The sequence below is a fragment of the Juglans regia genome, chromosome 1 (genome assembly GCF_001411555.2).
Source record: "Juglans regia cultivar Chandler chromosome 1, Walnut 2.0, whole genome shotgun sequence".
In the NCBI taxonomy this organism is placed as follows: Eukaryota; Viridiplantae; Streptophyta; class Magnoliopsida; order Fagales; family Juglandaceae; genus Juglans; species Juglans regia.
In genome coordinates this window covers 11,760,869-11,778,327 of record NC_049901.1, presented here as the reverse complement: position 1 = coordinate 11,778,327, position 17,459 = coordinate 11,760,869, and the positions used below count along the sequence as shown (strand labels likewise).

Sequence of the window (17,459 nt, the reverse complement as noted above, 5' to 3'; positions counted from 1 at the left end):
ACGTTCTCAATAACTATGTATATGATTCTGCTGTTTCATTAACTAACAAGGCACAACCAAACATTATGGTATGATGATGATGGTTAACTCCGAAAAATGGCACAAACGACATCTTATAAATATTGGTCAGGTACGTGGCATCAAATGTAACAACATCTCCAAAATACTGATATGCAGTCCTTGACCGCGCATCAGCCCAAAAACAACTTCCAATACATCCATCCTTATCAATTTGCATGAAGTACACAAACTCAGGTTCTGTGAGTTGTCGCTCAAGAAAGTAAGAATATAACATTTGTGCATCTCTCTCTTCAAATACTTTTCTCCTTTTGTTTCCTAAGTAATTTTCAACATCCTTGCCAATAGAGCTAACATTGAAGTTACCACCTGATTCTTTACTCAACATTGACATAATCTTTCTTGTTGGTACACCAGAGTCATTCAAAGTCATAATCAGTTTTTTTTGGACTTTTGTAACTTTCCTATTTCTACGGAGCAAACTAGTACTCCTCGGTGTAAGTAAAATGTGATTATGTCCAATCACAAGTTTGTTGACTATCCACTTTTCACCATCTTTTTTTATTCCCATAATTGTTTTACATCCAATCCTTGTCTCAGCAAGTTCAGGAACTTTTCGTTCTTTTTCTTTCTGAGTTACCCGTCGAAATCCTTCTCTTGTGCAAACATAATCTATTGCACAAAGTTTTTTATCATCTTTCAACAGCCGAGTATGATTAGTCCGAATTGCAAAACCTTTATGTCTTACATATGCCTTGTAAAACGATTGGGCGTCTTCCACATCGTCAAATATCATGGCAATGAATGGTTCCAAAGGACCACTACTTGAATCTTCCACATTCACTCGTTCTTCAACATTAACTCCATCTTCAACATTCACCCCATCTTCGACATTCACACAATCTTCAACATTCACATAATTTTCGACATTCACATAATCTTCAACATTCATCCCATCTTCAACATTGATATCATATTGTCCATCTACACTTTCATGCTCAACTTCATCACTATCAACTCAAGAAATTTGTTTCTTTCATACAAATCCACCAAATTATAAATTCAATAGTTATTCAAAACAACCACTTTGTACAATTTTAGTACTATTGATAAGACCAATGCTTGAGTAAAAAAAAATAATAATAATAAGACGACACCATACCCATGCTTGTGATTAAAAAAAAAAAAAAGACAACACCATACCATGCTTGAGTAAAAAAAAAAAAATACAACACCATACCATGCTTGAGTAAAAAAAACACCATACCATGTTTGAGTAAAAAAAAAAAAAAATACAACACCATACCAATGCTTGAGTAAAAAAAAAAAAAGACAACAAAAAATAAAGACAACACCATATGTTTGGTGTGCCCCTTTTCTCAGTCACAACTAGCATGATGTGGTTAGAACATGATGTGTTTCCTATGTGGAGACCCTCCACAAATCTCCCAAAATAAATACAATACAAATGTATGGTTTCCAATTTATGAAGCAAAGCCTCACTTAATGATCACTGATTAAACAAAATCAGAAAAAAAAAGAGCAACACACCAAGAAACGAGCAACATAACACTAATTAAACAATATAGGCAATACAAGAATAAGAAAATCTGGTTTAACCAATTTAGCATTGCCTAACATTCCAAATATATATCATGTGCTGCATACATATGCATAGATTGCTACGTGACTCATGTTTCCTAAAACTTTCTTTATAATTGGGTATCACAAGACCATACGATGGATTAAGTTACACAAATAATAGAGTCAATATCAGACAAATACAGCTCTTTGTGAAATGCTTTAGAGCCATTTGTGACATTTAATCAAACAGGTATCATACCTGAGTATCAGTCATGAAAAATCACTGTGGAGAACTGCTTGCATTGGCGTCGGCGTGGGACTGAGATTCGGGAGGTGCAAATAGCGGCAACGAGGGAGAGAGGGGAAGAGAGGGGTTGTGCAAATGTAAAGGAAGGGAGGGACATCAAGGAAGAGAATGGTGCGATTTGAGCTACGTCAACGTCGGTGTTGGACTGAGATGGTTGAGTCGGCGTCGGCGTCAGACTGAGATGCTTGCGTCGGCGTTAGACTGAGGGCATCGACCAGAGCAGAGGCAAAGAGAAGACAGTGGACGGTGCAAATGAGAAGGCATCGGACTGTAGCACATACGCATTGGGTGTTTTTCTCAAGTGCTTCTCTGTGGTGGGGTGTATTCGATCTTCTTAAGGTGTTTTTTTTTACGTGGCAATAGATGAATGGAGGGTTGTTTTTGGCTGAATTGCAGCCCGACCGTATCGAAGCGCCTCTGGAAAAGAAATAATAATGAAGGAGGGAAGGATAATAACGGCAGGAGGAGCCGAGAATCATAAAACAATCTCGGGTCTAAATTCTAAGAATTTTGGTCAGCACAATGAAATCCTCTATATATATATATATATATATATGCTATGGTGGAGGTAAGATGGGATGCATGGAATTGGAGCAGTCATTAATTTCTCCAAGACTGCAGTCTGAGATCGAGGATGCATGACAAGTTGAAGTTTGGTCCAGGTTACATACAGTATACATGATATAGTTGAGCACGAGGAAGAAAGTCATGAGGACCTAATGACGAGAGAAATAGGATAAAAAAAATACTTAAAAAAATATAAAAAACTTAAATGTAGAAATAGATAGATAGGAATAGGATAGCTATCACTACCCTTGACAGATTGATACCAAAGCATGAGTTCGGCTTGGTCTCGATTTCTTACACTTTCTTTACAATTATTTTTTTATTCTTTTGATAGTTCAATCTAGATAAAAAAATTTCAAAACATAACATTCTTGTATAATTTAAAAATAAATAAATTCAATCAATTAATGTAATCAAATAATTTTTAAAAAATTAATTTTTAATTAAATTACATAATTACGTTGATTGATTGAATTTATTTTCTTCTAAATTATATAAGAAGACCATGTTCTGAAAATTTTAATCCAAATTCAAATAACAAAAGAAAAAAATAAATAATTAGATAGTGAATGTGTAGTAAAGCAAGTGCAACGGTACCGTTATCATTATTTATGTGAAGAAGGAAAATGGTATTCATTAATCCTTTCCCTATGAGTTGAGAAACTAATAGTTTGAAAACAAAAAGATAAGAATTAGCATGTGAAGGGAAGATGTACAAATAATGGTGAAATCGGAAATTTGGTGTGGATAACACATTTAGGACAAGAATGAACTCAACCGACTCAAGGAAATTCATATACTCATCTTAGACACGAAAAATTTATAAGTTGGTATCATTTAGTAAAGTGTTTGCATGACAAGATTTGATTTATAAGATAAATTTTAAAATTTAAATCAAATAAATCAAATCTTACCATTTAAATGATGTGAGTGATATAATTTATATACCGAGGACACTCCTGTTTATCTCTCTTCTTACATAAAAATGTGCCCACCGCTATATTTTGGACATCCTAAACCCTATCAACAAGCCCAAACCCTATCTCTCCTAAAATCCTTTATCTCTCTTCAGCATCAATGCCGGATGCAGTACTAAATAAAATAATTACTAATCATTATAATTTTTTAAAATTTTTAAATAAAAAATAAAAAATAATTTAATTTTTTAAAATATCAAACAAAAATAATCTTAAAAAATAATATTTTAATTTTATAATATTTTTAAAAAAAAAAAACTTCTTTACGTTTCTAAAATTTTATAAAATATCCTCAAATTATCTTATTATTATTTATAAAATTTTATTCAAATATTATTTCTAAGCTTACCGGGTCAGACTGCAGGTAGGTAGGTTGATCATCAGATGGGATGCTGCAAGGAATTGGAGTAAGCATTAATTTCTCCAAGACTGCAGTCCGATCGAGGATGCATGGCAAATTGAAGTTTGGTCCAGGTTACATACAGTATACATGATATAGTTGAACATAAGGAAGAAAGTGATCAGGACCTGATGACGAGAGGAATTAACACGAGAGATGCGTCACAAAAGCATATATTTAGTTTATTTAATTCTTCCATTTGCGATGGCCAATCACATGCCACCCATTGAAGATAATAATTGCCAGATTGATAGCATTTAATGGCCTTTTTGGAGGAGAAGCCAATTGCAAATTGTCGAAAGAAACGGTGTTTGTTGCTGTGCATGTATATGCAGGATGAAAAGATAAACACACGTCATTTTTCATAATATTTTATATAATAATATTTAAAAAAAAAAGTTATTTTTTAAAATTAACTTGTAAAAATAATATTATTTTATTAAAATATACTTATTTTACAATATATATTGTGAAATATATTAAAAAATATGTTGTGTAGGTACTTATGCTGATTAGGTGTAAGTTGATCGTGATAAGGTCTCTCGCTTCAATAATTATCTAGGTTCTACCAAATCATGAGTCCGGCTTGGGTACTTTTCGATTTCTTACACTTTCTTTATTATTATTTTATTATTTTTTTCTTTTTTTCTTTTGATCGTTCAATCTAGATAAAAAATCTCAAAATATAATATTTTTGTATAATTTTAAAAATATAAATTCAATCAACTTACATAATCATATAATTTAAAGAAAATTATATATAATTAAATTAATTTTTAATTAAAGTACATGATTACATTGTTTGATTGATATATTTTCTTCTAGATAACAAAAGAAGGTCTTGTTCTGGGATTTTTTTATCAAAATTCAAATAACAAAAGAAAAAAAATAAATAACTGGATAGTAAAGCTATAGTAAAGGAAGTGTAAGAATATCATTATCCTTATTTATATGAAGAAGGAAAATGGTATTCATTATTCATTTCCCTATGAGCTGAGAAACTAGCAGTTTGAAAACAAACAGATAAGAACTAGCCTGTGAAGGGAAGAGGTACAAATAATGGTGGTATCGGAAATTTGGTGTGGATAGCACATTTAGGATAAGAATGATCTCAACCGACTCAAGGAAATCCATATACTCAGATACGAAAAATTTATAAGTTAGTATGGATAATGTATTTAGTAAAGTATTTGCATGACATAATTTGATTTATAAGATAAATTTTAAAATTTGAATCAAATAAATCAAATATTACCATTTAAGTGATATGGATGATATGCTTTACATACCAACAACACTACTGTTCATCTCTATTCTTACATAAAAATGTGCCTACCCCTATACTTTGGACATCCTAAACTCTATCAACAAGCCCAAACGCTATCTCTCCTATAACCCTATATCTCTCTTCCTCATTAATGCCGGGTGTGGTATTGAACAAAACAATTAGTAGTGTAACTGGTTTGGTTTGGCTTGATTTTGGACAAAATTTATGACCGAACTGGTATGTATTGATTTTGCATTTTCAAAAATTGATTTCGCACTAATTACCCACCTAAACCGGTACCAGTTTCCAGTCCAATTTTAATAAAATGCAAATTTGTTATAAAAAAATCGGTTTATTAAAAAAAAAAAAACTGCTTTATAGAAATTTGTTTTATTAAAAATCTGTTACTATTTACAAAAATGTTCTTTATAAAAAAAATCTGCTATATAAAATTTTTTTTTCTATAAAACAAAAACTGGAACAAGAAATCTGCTTTGAAAAAAATCCGCTTTAATAAATGTAACTGTTACAAAACTGTAAACAAAAAATCTGCAACAAAAAGAAAATTCTGTTATGAAATAAAATAAGTCTAAAAGTCTAAATTACGAGTCCAAAAGTCCAACAAATTACAAGTCCAAATTCCAAAAGTCTAAATTATCCAAAAGTTCCACAAATTACAAGTTCAAATTACAAATCCAAATTACAAGTCTAAATCGCAAGAACATCCAATAAGAAACTTTACAACTAGAACAAATAGCTATAAATCATGCCAATTGCCACCAAGCCACCAACTCTAATAGTTCATTCAACAAATCTTGCAATTGTATGAAAATAAATCAAGCAGTTAATTCCAATAAAAAGTTATTAATTACATTAAATGAAAAAAAAACTTGAGGAAAGATGTAAAAATGTGAGCTACCTTAAATTTAATCATCTCTTGCCAAAGAAGTAGGTCTTAAAGAATTTCCTAAGTCTTCCAGGAGCTCTACACAAAAGGGAAAAAAATGAATAAGCATAATAAATTAAACAAATCAAAATATGATATACACTTTAGAGACATTAAAAGAAAAGGTGAAAGATGCTACATACCTGTATCAAATTCCTCAAACTCCTCAATATCATCGTTTAAACTGCGAATGTTAATCGGGACAGAAGAAGAACATAGCTAATTTTGTATACAAATAATGAGTTCTACCATAAGTGAAAATAGGCTACTGCAGAAAGGATCAAGGACTCGACCTGCTGTGCTAAAGCCGACTAAGAGGCAACTGTAAATATTGGAACTGCAAGAATTAATTTATGTTACTGAGCATGAATTTAGGAAGGGAGTAAAATAAAAATTTAGACTTTGGGGCGCATTCTTGGAAGGAGTTAGTTTTCAGTTTTCAATTTTCATATTCTTCTTGTTGACATCTATGGCTATGTGACGTTATGGTTGCTGGTACTGGATCAGGTTGGTGTCTATGAAAAGTCATTAGCTTGGCATTGATGATTTAGTCGGCATAGAGATTTTAAAGAAATTTACGGAATATCTATTAATGCACATTTCACAGCAACTATACTTTTGGTGAGCCAACCTTAGATGAAGGAAATGACTCGTATGGTTTGATCTAATTGGTGAAATGCGGTTTGCCAATCGGGGATTTGATGTGTTTGGTGACCGACCTAGAGTTGAAGTGGATCAAACTTATGGTTTCAATAATGGCGTGAAGTTGAAATTGTATAATACTTGTTAGTTCAGGAAAATACTTCCAAGGAGGGTGTAGAATTAAGATTTCACCCCTACATTTATTTATTTGGGTTAATTACACTTTGCCCTTTAAACTTCCATTCAATTCACAATGTCCCTCTAAAACTAATAATTACATCAAAGTAGACTCTCGAATTTTTAAAACATCTAAATCCTCCCTTTCCGTTTACTAGAAATGTTAAATCCAGTGGTGGACCTATTAAGGGGCAGGGGGACCATGGCCCCCCCAAAGTTTAAAAAAAAAATAATATATATTATTTTTTTTATTTAATAGGATTATATTAATCTCATATTGTGTTGATTCTCTCTCTAAAAAATTATCTTGGCTCCTTCTACAAAAATATTTTGATATTATAGATTATTTTGACTTAGAAATGTAATAAAAAATATTTTATTATAGTTTTAGCTTTGCTCAGCCCCTACAACAAATTCTTGGTTCCGCCACAGGTTAAATCTAATGGAAATTCCAGCATATATATTGTTCATTTGGCTAGCATGCGGTGCAGCGTTGAAAAATTGGGTTGGTGGAACTAATCCCTAAATGGAGTAATTATCATGTCAACTACGACATTACTTATAAAAAAAAAAAAAAAAAACTGATATCATTGTGCTCCCCTGCCCCCCATTTTTTTCTCTTTTATTTATATGTTATTTGGAATCCATTCTCTTCCTAGACATCTTGTACATCTTTGCACAACTATCATGAGCTCTTTTTTTGTTAGAAAAGGGGCACGCTTCACCTAGATATAAAAAAACTCTGGTGTGCACGAGTACTAGCTAGGAGCATTTTGGACACATGATTTTTCCGTCCAATGAGGGCAAATTCACCAAGTCATAAGTTGAGTAATGTTACCTTAAAAAGTAGGAATTTCTGTAGGTGTCCAACAAGTAGCTAGGGAGGGAGTGTTAGTTTGTTATTCTAAGGGTGCATCTGCTGAGCCGCTTGCCAATAATTTACTTTTTCTTTTTAGTTTTGGTCTAAAGATGTCTTTTACGTGTTTTATTTTATTTGTGCAGCTGACTCTACGTAGGCTCGTGGATACAGCAAAGCAAGTTACCAAATCTGGAAATCTGAATGAGTTTTCAATGGTCTTGCTCAATAACACCCTATCATTGCCATTAGGGATTCTTCTAACTTTTATTTTCAATGAGTTGGATTACCTCACCAGAAGGTGAGTTTTCACCCCACTTTTCTGAATTTTTTGTCTTCTATAATGGTATCTACCTAATATATAATGTAATTCATACGTACCCAATTATTTTGCTACTGACATATTGAATTAATCTTCTTCTAATGGTAATTAAAGATGTTGGGATTTGCATAAGATAAACATTACTATGTCTTTGAAGTTCAAACAAACTCCGTCTAGCGTACTGATTCATTTTAAAGCTGAAGATGATGTCTTCAGAGGTGGAAGCAGTTTTTACTTGAGGTTTTTCTTTGCATACTGTATTTTTGGTTGTGGAACTAAAATTTTCTTATGATGAACATCTTATTTGGTCCATGCAATCTGAAATTTGTGTTGATATTGTTGAAGTGAGAAAAACTGCATTGCCATATAGCAAGGGTACTCAGATGAACTGCTACATTGTATGCCTATTCTTTTTTTAGCGTTAATTATTTTAGTAAAGATTGACTAGAAAACTTGAGTTATGCTATAAACTAGGCTCACATCCCATCCTCATCACACTATATTGATGTGGCATTGTTGATCAGCCTTTAGATCGGTCCTTATTTTTTAAAAGAGTAATTCTACATACTATACTCCCATCTCACTGCTCAAAATTTGGCACTTTTATCTCCCTTGGATCATCCCTCATTTTTTAAAAGAAAAACTTATTGGTGGGCGATGCCACCTCATCATAGCTGGATGAAAGTAGGACGAAAGTATGATATGTACAATTTTCCTTTTTATAATAATACATTCAAAGGTTGATAAACAATGTCATGTCAACACAATTGGTTAAAAGTAGGGTAAGAGTGTAGTATATAGCATTTTCTTAAAAACTTGGATGTGCCTTTTGGCTACTGCAAGATTAACCAGAACTCTTGCACCATCTATTATTGCCTCCGTTGTAGTCCCCAACCATTATTTGCTAAATACTGAAATATTCTGGCTATAGAGTGATACCTTCCTAGTAGTACTTGTCCACAATAAAGAAATCTTGTGTAAGATACTCAAAAGTATAATAGTTCTTTTTATCTGTCATTCTTGTCCCATTTATTCATTTTTTTTCTTGCTTCTCCCTTCGCTCCTCCCCCCACCCACTTTCTTTCTCCAATACTTGCTCCTTTTGAGAGCGGTAGGTTTGGCTGCTTCCACTTATATATAAAAAAGGTTTGGCTGCTGCTTCTTTTCTCTCATACATTCGAACTGCTTTATGCATATGAGAAACCATTTTGTAATGAGTCCCAATAATTCATCTTTTTTGCATTGACCTTTTCTTCATATTCCTGCTTTCTACGAGAGATCAGATTGCAATATATCTCACGCTGAAACATCCCAATGCGTGCGCTTTTATATCCATCTCCTGAACATGAAAACCTGATGGATCAGCCTTGATTATAGTAATTTTTCTCCTAGATAAGCATTGTACGTACTTTGCAAATAACTTGTACACTTCTTTACCTTTTATACCGGAATTCTGGACGTGCTCTTGGGCAGTGTGAGGGACTTGATTAAGCTCTAACTGTATGCAGAGAAAAGTTCTTATCTTTTTATTTTCCTTTTCTATCCTGTTGAATCTTTTGGATGTTGAATTGATTTGGCAGGCCACTATTGAGGTTGCCAACCTTCTGGTTTGTAATAACATTAAGTGGAGTTTTGGGACTAGCAATCAGCTTCACTTCTATGTGGTTTCTTCATCAAACTGGGGCTACAACGTACAGGTAAGATTAATAAATTCCGATGGGTAATATGTTATTTCTGGGTTGAAATTTGTTTTTGTTTTCTTGTTTATTTTAATTGAGGAAAATAAAAACATTACCAAACCAGGTATTTTCTTTTCTTCTTTAAAAAATATTCGTTTTCATAGTTATTTTAGATAAGATGGCATTAATTATATAAAATGGTATATACAACATCTGTAATCACTGAACTGCTTCCTGCAGCCTTGTGGGGTCGTTGAATAAGATCCCTCTGTCCATTGCTGGCATCCTTATTTTCAAAGTTCCTACCAGCTTAGAAAACTCGGCAAGCATATTCTTCGGTAAGTTGTGTCCATGTCATTTACTTGAGTATGTCCATATTCTTCCAAAAGCCACATGACATGAAGCACTTGCACTTGAGCATGACCCAAAAAAAACACCAAAAAAAACAATATTGCTCTCTGTAGGTCTCATAGCTGGAGTAATTTTTGCAAGGGCAAAATTAATGCGGGAAAGATCTCAAACCTGAAAAGTGGCAAAAGTTACATATCTTGAACATGATAACCTGGTTTTGCACTCTGGACTAAATTGCACAAGAGAGCTGCACTTATGAAGTCATCAGGGAGAGTTAAGTGGTGCAGTTTCCCATCAAAAGAGAGAAATAGGAGTGAACATGGAATGATCTTGGCTTATTTGCAAGTGCTGTTCTGCGGCTTCTGCCCGTTTTATTTATTTATTTCTTTTCCATGTTACATGAGAGAACTGCATTCTCCTCTATAGGGGAATGGGTTGGGTTGGGTATCTGGGTTTGTTGTATCGAGGGAAGATGCTTGCACTAATTCTTTCTCATGTCTATATATATATATTTTAAATGAAGAGTCGAAAGTCACATGTCCAATTGTGACTCCGTCCCAAATTTTATTGATCAACCCTCACTTGTGGCAGAGGAAAACCGTGGTTACAACCCGAGGCCTGGGGGCTACAAATATTATAATAAAACCAAAACCCAAGCCTCAAAACCAAATAAACTCAACCACTATACAAAAACCTCCAAAAAAACCTTCAAAATAACAACCTGCAAAACAAAATCTGCACGAACATAGAGTGAGAAATGAAATGATCAAATGCAAAAAAATACATACCTCTCAAACAACCAGCTCACATAGCTTTCTATCAACTGCTACGGATTCTACGTAAATAAGGGAGGCCCCCTCTATCCAGTCTAATGTTACCTCTAATAGAAGGAGGCAACTCAGGAAGAGACAACCATGATCCCGAAATACCATTAGCACCCATTTTAGCTAAACCATCCGCAACTGAATTACATTCTCTATAACAATGAACAAATAAAACATTAATGCCAGCTGTACGACTCTGAATTTCATCCCAATAGTCTTCCATATACCATAAGCCACATCTCTGATTCTTCAACCAATTTAGTACTATCAAGGAATCTAGTTCAATCTCCACAAATAAAAAACCCATCAAACCAATATATCGAAGCCCATGAAGTAAACCCATTAGCTCAGAATAATTGTTCGAATGATGCCCCATAGCTATAGCAAACCCATAAAGCAGATTACCTTTTTCATCTCGAATAATACCTCCCGCACCTGAAGGGCCCGGATTACCTAGAGAACAACCATCAACATTCAGCTTTACCCAACCTTGCTTAGGCTGATTCCACTTTACCGGAATGACAATCTCTTTCCTCATGACATTTAACGGCATATTAAAACATTTTAAAATACCTTCATCACGCCGATTGAGCAAATTAACATTATTAAGTTTAACTGCAATCCAAGAAACCCAATATTTGATGGAACACCAAACTTGTTGTACCGATTCCATTATTCCTACCATCCGGACTTTACAACGACGGCCCCATAACCGCCAAGTGATGATTGCTGGAAGAAGACCCAACAGTTGACCAGGACGATTAGAATTCTTAGCCCTCCTATACCAACACTCCACCCTCTGTCTCCATGAGCAACCTTCCACCCACGGAATTCCAATAACCACTGAACATATACGCCAAATTTTTTCAGCAAAATCTCCTCCCGCAAGAATATGATTCAGATCTTCATAAGTATAACTGGAACAACAATCACAACGGGAAACAATAGGAATACCAATTCTGCAAATTCTATCATCCACAGGAAGACAATCATATATGGCTTTCCACATCGTGATTGAAATTTTTTTTTGGAAGAACAGAATGCCAAACCCATTTTGCCCAAGGGAAATCTGGTCCCCTCAAACGAATACAATTCCAAGCACTCTTCGAAGAAAAAGTTCCGTCATCGTTAGGAAGCCATATCAATATATCTTTCCCATGTTTAACCCTACCCAATTGCATAATAATATCTTCAGCTTTTTGATGCCCAACCAACTGAGCAAAAATCTCCATATTCCAACCCAACTCAGTTTTACAATCTTCCAATTTAAGATTTGGCATACCCGAAATCTGAATATTATGACTAAGAGGGGCATCATCAACCCACTTATCATGCCAAAAAAGAAGCTTACCCTCTCGAACTCTCTATTTAGAATTTGTTTGTACTAAAGGAATACTTTTCAAAATCATCTTCCAAAAAATAGACCCTTTCCTTGGATCCACTATAGAAATATGTCTATCACCAACATACTTAGCATGAAAAAAATTAGACCAAAGAGATGTACATTGCAAAAGATTCCAAGCTAACCTCATATGTAGAGATGTTTGCACATCTTGAAGGCTCCGAATACCCATCCCACCTTCCATGACAGGCTTACAAATATCCACCCAAGAACGCCATTTGTTCTTATTTTTTCCATCTTTTACACTCCAGAAAAAGGTGCTAATGATTTTTTTAAGTTTCTCAATAACAACTTTAGGCGTCCTTCAGATAGAAAGACTATGAACGGGAATACTTTGAAGCACATGTTTAATAAGAATCAGACGCGCCCCACTGGATAACAATCTGGCTTGCCATCCCTCCAATCTACATTGAACTTTAGCAATCAAGTCATCAAAATAAGCTATTTTCAATCTTCCTGAAATAATAGGAACTCCTAGATATTTAAAGGGAAAAGTCCCTTCCGTAAAATCCGTGAAACGAAGAAGTGCCCGACGTCTAGAAATAGGAATCTGCGAAGAGAAAAAAATAGAGGACTTGTTTTTGCTAACTACTTGCCCCGACCATTGTTCGTACGTCTTCAACACATTAGAAATAGTTCTTAAGGATTTTTTTCCCCCATTACAAAAAAGTACCATATCATCCGCATAGAGTAAATGAGAAATAATGGGAGTACCCCTAGGATGGTAAAAAGGAATAATCTTACCCATTTCCACCTTTTTTTTTATCATCCTTGTAAAAATTTCCTCAACAATAATAAATAAATAAGGAGAGATAGGATCTCCTTGTCTCAACCCCCGACCACCTTTAAAAAAACCTTTGGGAACCCCATTCATAATCACAGAAAACCAAGGATTAGTGATGCATTTTTGAATTAACATGCAGAAAAAATCTGAAAACCCGAATGCTTTAAGAACATGCAAAAGAAAAGACCAGTCCACACTATCATATGCTTTAGCCATGTCAATCTTCAAAACAACATTTCCACCATGAGCCGGCTTGTTAATAGAATGGATCATTTCTTGTGTAATACTAATATTCTCAAATATGCTTCAACCCGGAAGAAAAGCTCCTTGTTCAGGAGATATAATTTTTGCCAATATGGGGGAAAGACGATTAACCATAATTTTGGTGCATATTTTGTAAAACACGGTACACATGCTAATTGGCCTAAACTTATCAAAACTTGTCGGATTATCCACTTTAGGAATTAAAACCAAGAAAGTAGCATTAAAAAACCTCGGAAGATTCTTACCTCGAAAAAACTCTGAAACCGCATCAACAACCTCATTACCCACTATGTGCCAACATGAACGATAGAATCCCGATCCAAACCCATCAGGACCTGGACTACTATCTTCCGGAATGGGACAAAGAGCTTCATAAACTTCCTGGGATGAAGGAATATGAGACATTCATTTTCACCCTGAGAAATAATAGGAATGACCAAACCCCCCAGATTCGGCTCTTCACAACAAGAACCAACCTCCAGGAATTGTGAGAAATAAGAAATAGCCCCGTCATGGATCTGTTCTGGTGAGGAAAGAGTAGTACCATCTGCAAGTTTCATCTCTTTCACCACTTTATGATTACGACGACTGACCGCACGGAAGAACGTGGATGTCGCTTCTCCCTTCTGAATCCAACCTTGTTTAGCTTGTTGAGCCAAACGCTTTTCTTCCCTCTCCAACCAAACTGAAAGCTCCAATTGTGAAACCACGAGATCATCCTCTACATCTTTGATATATTCAGATTGCAGACTGACCTCCAAACCCCTAATACGAGCCTCAAGCTCTACTATATGAATTTCCGTCCTCCCAAAAATATGCTTATTCCACTCTCGCAAAGCAATTCTGAGTCTTTTAAGTTTATTCATCAGCACATTTAAGCTTGAGCCTCCAACCACATCCACCTTCCAAGAATTCAAAACACATTCAAAAAATTGGGCATGAGATACCCACATTTGCTTAAATTTAAAAGAAGGATAACCATAAGTAACAAACTGATTGTCCAAAAAAATCGACATAGGTGCATGATCAGAAGAGGTACGTGATAAATATTCCAATTTAGCATCTGGAAAAATATCAAGAGCCGCTGTATTAAGAAAGCAACGATCAAGCCTCGCCCATTGCCTAGATCTCCCCGAGTGACCATTACACCAGGAAAAAGAATTCCCATAAAAAGGCATATCAAGAAGACCACAGGCACCCACCCAATCATTAAACTCCTCCATAGGCAAAGCTAATCTTGGCTATCCCCCTCTGCGCTCCGAATCATTCCTAATAATATTAAAATCACCCATCACCATCCAAGGTAACTGGTGAATATTAGCTGCCATCAAAACATCCCACAGTCTTCTACGCTCCAAATAGGAGCATTTCGCATATAAAAAGTAATGCGGACAACATTAGGATTATCAATACGAATTGTCAAAAATTGATCACCCATATACTCAACTACAAGATTTAATTCTTGAACCCAAAACATCCATAACTTACCTCCGTCATCAACATTAGAACAACAATAATCAAACCGTAAACAATCACGCCACAAATCTAAACGGGAATTACTTACCATTGGCTCAACAATAACAAGAATTTTAGGAAGACATTTTGATACCAATTTTTTAAGGCGCTTTCTTGACGTACCTATCCCCCGAGCATTCCAGTACAATAAAGATGGCTTCATAAATTAAGCCGGGCGGGCTTATTTACGACCCTGGAAGAACCTCTTAGCTTAATACCTTTCCCTTTCCTTTTCTTATTCAATTGAGAATCTGAATCCGAGACCACAATTTTGTCTTTAGCTAAGTGATCCACTGCCCCTTCCGAGTCCGAATCTGAGCAAGTGTGACCATCTGAGCAATAATTCTTACGCCCAACCTCCTCAAAAATTGAATCATCTCCTTCCTGAACAGAGACCTCCTCCAGCGTTCGTCCTTCAAGATTTTCCGTATGAAAAAATTCCATAATGGGTGCAAGCATGCCCCCAATTTGCAAACCTGCCATATCAGTCTTAGAATCCGACGCCACACGTTCTTGGTCTATTCCCGAACACAAACCTGCATTTTCATCTAGCGGCTTAGGTTCCAACAACATCCCCTCCTCAAGATCAACCACCTCCAAATCTACGTCCATTGATCTACCAGGCCCCACCTGCTCAATAACTGGATTTATGGGCACCTGAATTATGGAACCCGATACTCCATCAGCCTCTTCCTGCTCTAATGTTGGAACTGCTTCCATTCCTCTGTTTTCAACACTATTCATACGGTCAGCATCCGATTTCTCCCTTACTTGATCATTTGGAATAAGGTCCTCCACAATCAACTGCCTCTCTTCCACCTTGCTAGACTCACCCTTCTGAACAAGACTCCCACCTTTGGATTCCTTGATAACCCAGACCTGTTCCATCGTTGCCTTCTCTTTTGGTTCCTTCATCTGCACATTACGTTTCTTGCCTTCACCTTTACAAGTCTTGGAGTTATGGCCTTGAACATGACACTTTGGACAGTATGCCGGCAATGTCTCGAACTCAATACTTTGATAAAGACTTTGGGGGTTACGGGGGGTACCAATCCACAACGCTTGAATTGGCTCTTTAGAAATATCCATCTCTAAACAAATTCTTGCACCATCTGTACGAGTAGCGCATCGAGTGGGGTTGTCTCGCTTTAGAAATCTTCCAATTGGAGCCGTAATGGTACGAAGGAAAGACTCATGATAGTAGTTTGGTGGAAGACCTGGCAGCGTGATCCACACCAGCACACGGATTGGTTCTTGATCTTCTTGGAATTCAGTAGTCCAATGGAAAACTCGATACGGTACTCCATTGATTTCACAATTCTCACGAGCAAAAGCCTTAACAAAATCTTCCTCCAGCGCCAGTCGCACGAAGACATTCCGCGGCTTACTCATAGATGAAACAATCGGTTGGTTTGATAGACCCCATCTGGTTTTGATGAACTCTCTTATGGAATCAAGAGAGGGTCTTTGTCTGAGAAATTTCAATACTAGAGAGTATTGAAAAGGTATAGCCGAACGGTCCACTTCATCTTTAGAAAAGATAATACATACCTCTCCATCAACAAGTTTGTGAGATCGGAATGGTACCATGACTTCAGGGATAGGCTGAGGAGTCTCCAGGACCAAGTCTGCATAGGATCTGAGTCGAGGAGCAACCACCGAAATGGCCTGGTGGCCTTCGGTGACAGCCATGCATAGCCCCAATCACTCGACCTATTCTTGGAAAGAATCTTGGAGAGTTTCTTGGAGCAACTCTCAAAAATCCTGTATATATACATATACTGTTCTGATCTAAAATTTCATAATCCTTACATACTAGTCCTACTTTTATCTAGTCTTCTTCTGCTTGTGTTCTCTCTAAAAAACAAAAAAAAAAATGTATATATATATATATATAATTTTTTGTTGTTAAAATTAAAAAGGTACTAAAAGATTGATTAAAAAAAAAAATAGAATGTGCCATGTCCTGTGTTATATTTGTACCAAAACCGAACGGCCTCGATTTATTTGCCTTGTTACATGTATTTTGGATTTCGAAAGTGTTTTGTCTTGACTTTTCTCATCTTATTATTACAATTTTTTTAAATTTCTACACAATATATAATAAATAATTTAATTTTTTTAAATCCTAAAATAATAATAATATTAAAAAATAACATTCTAATAATTTTTTTTAAACTTTTATCTTTCATTTAAAATCATATCATCTTATTTCAAAATCCAAACTAGTCCTTAAAAATGAGAACTGTTACATTTACAAAAAAAATTACACAAATAATCATACAAATTGATGTGACTTCATTTAATTCATTAGATCTATTTTATAATAAAAATAATTTTATAATTTGATGAATCACATATCAAGTCGTTACAATTTATGAAATTATTTTTATATAATCATTTTGTAGTTAGAGTATTTTCTTTTAAAAATCGTCCAGTGTTTCGGTGAATTTCCAAATCCCACGTAGCGATCGTGTGTGGGACGGGACTTGTGTGTATCGTGGAACGCACGAAACGATCATTTTGTGGCGCCCCCAACATCTCTGATCCTCCGTACCTTTGGACTTCTCGGTGGAC

The 17,459-nt window shown here is 35.2% G+C and overlaps 2 protein-coding genes across 2 annotated transcripts; one reads left to right on the top strand and one right to left on the bottom strand.

Annotated features, from left to right (window-relative positions):
• Positions 1–13: 13 nt before the first annotated feature.
• Positions 14–970, bottom strand: LOC118348302 (protein FAR1-RELATED SEQUENCE 5-like). The gene has a single exon (XM_035689760.1). It carries the CDS (start codon positions 968–970, stop codon positions 14–16), a length of 957 nt encoding a protein of 318 aa, XP_035545653.1.
• Positions 971–6,742: 5,772 nt separating this feature from the next.
• LOC108996142 (GDP-mannose transporter GONST1-like) lies at positions 6,743–10,444 on the top strand. The gene is made up of 5 exons (XM_018971907.2): positions 6,743–6,826; positions 7,888–8,042; positions 9,644–9,760; positions 9,983–10,080; positions 10,207–10,444. The coding sequence occupies exons 1-5, from the start codon at positions 6,743–6,745 to the stop codon at positions 10,266–10,268; spliced, it is 516 nt and encodes a 171-aa protein (XP_018827452.1). The 3' UTR covers positions 10,269–10,444.
• The last annotated feature ends 7,015 nt before the right edge of the window (positions 10,445–17,459 follow it).

Coding starts and splice junctions, on each gene's coding strand:
- LOC118348302 (XM_035689760.1), bottom strand. CDS start 970: ATGAATGTTGAAGATTATGTGAATGTCGAAAATTATGTGAATGTTGAA.
- LOC108996142 (XM_018971907.2), top strand. CDS start 6,743: ATGCGGTTTGCCAATCGGGGATTTGATGTGTTTGGTGACCGACCTAGA. Junction 6,827..7,887: donor CTTATGGTTTCAATAATGGC/GTGAAGTTGAAA, acceptor TTATTTGTGCAG/CTGACTCTACGTAGGCTCGT. Junction 9,761..9,982: donor ACTGGGGCTACAACGTACAG/GTAAGATTAATA, acceptor TGCTTCCTGCAG/CCTTGTGGGGTCGTTGAATA.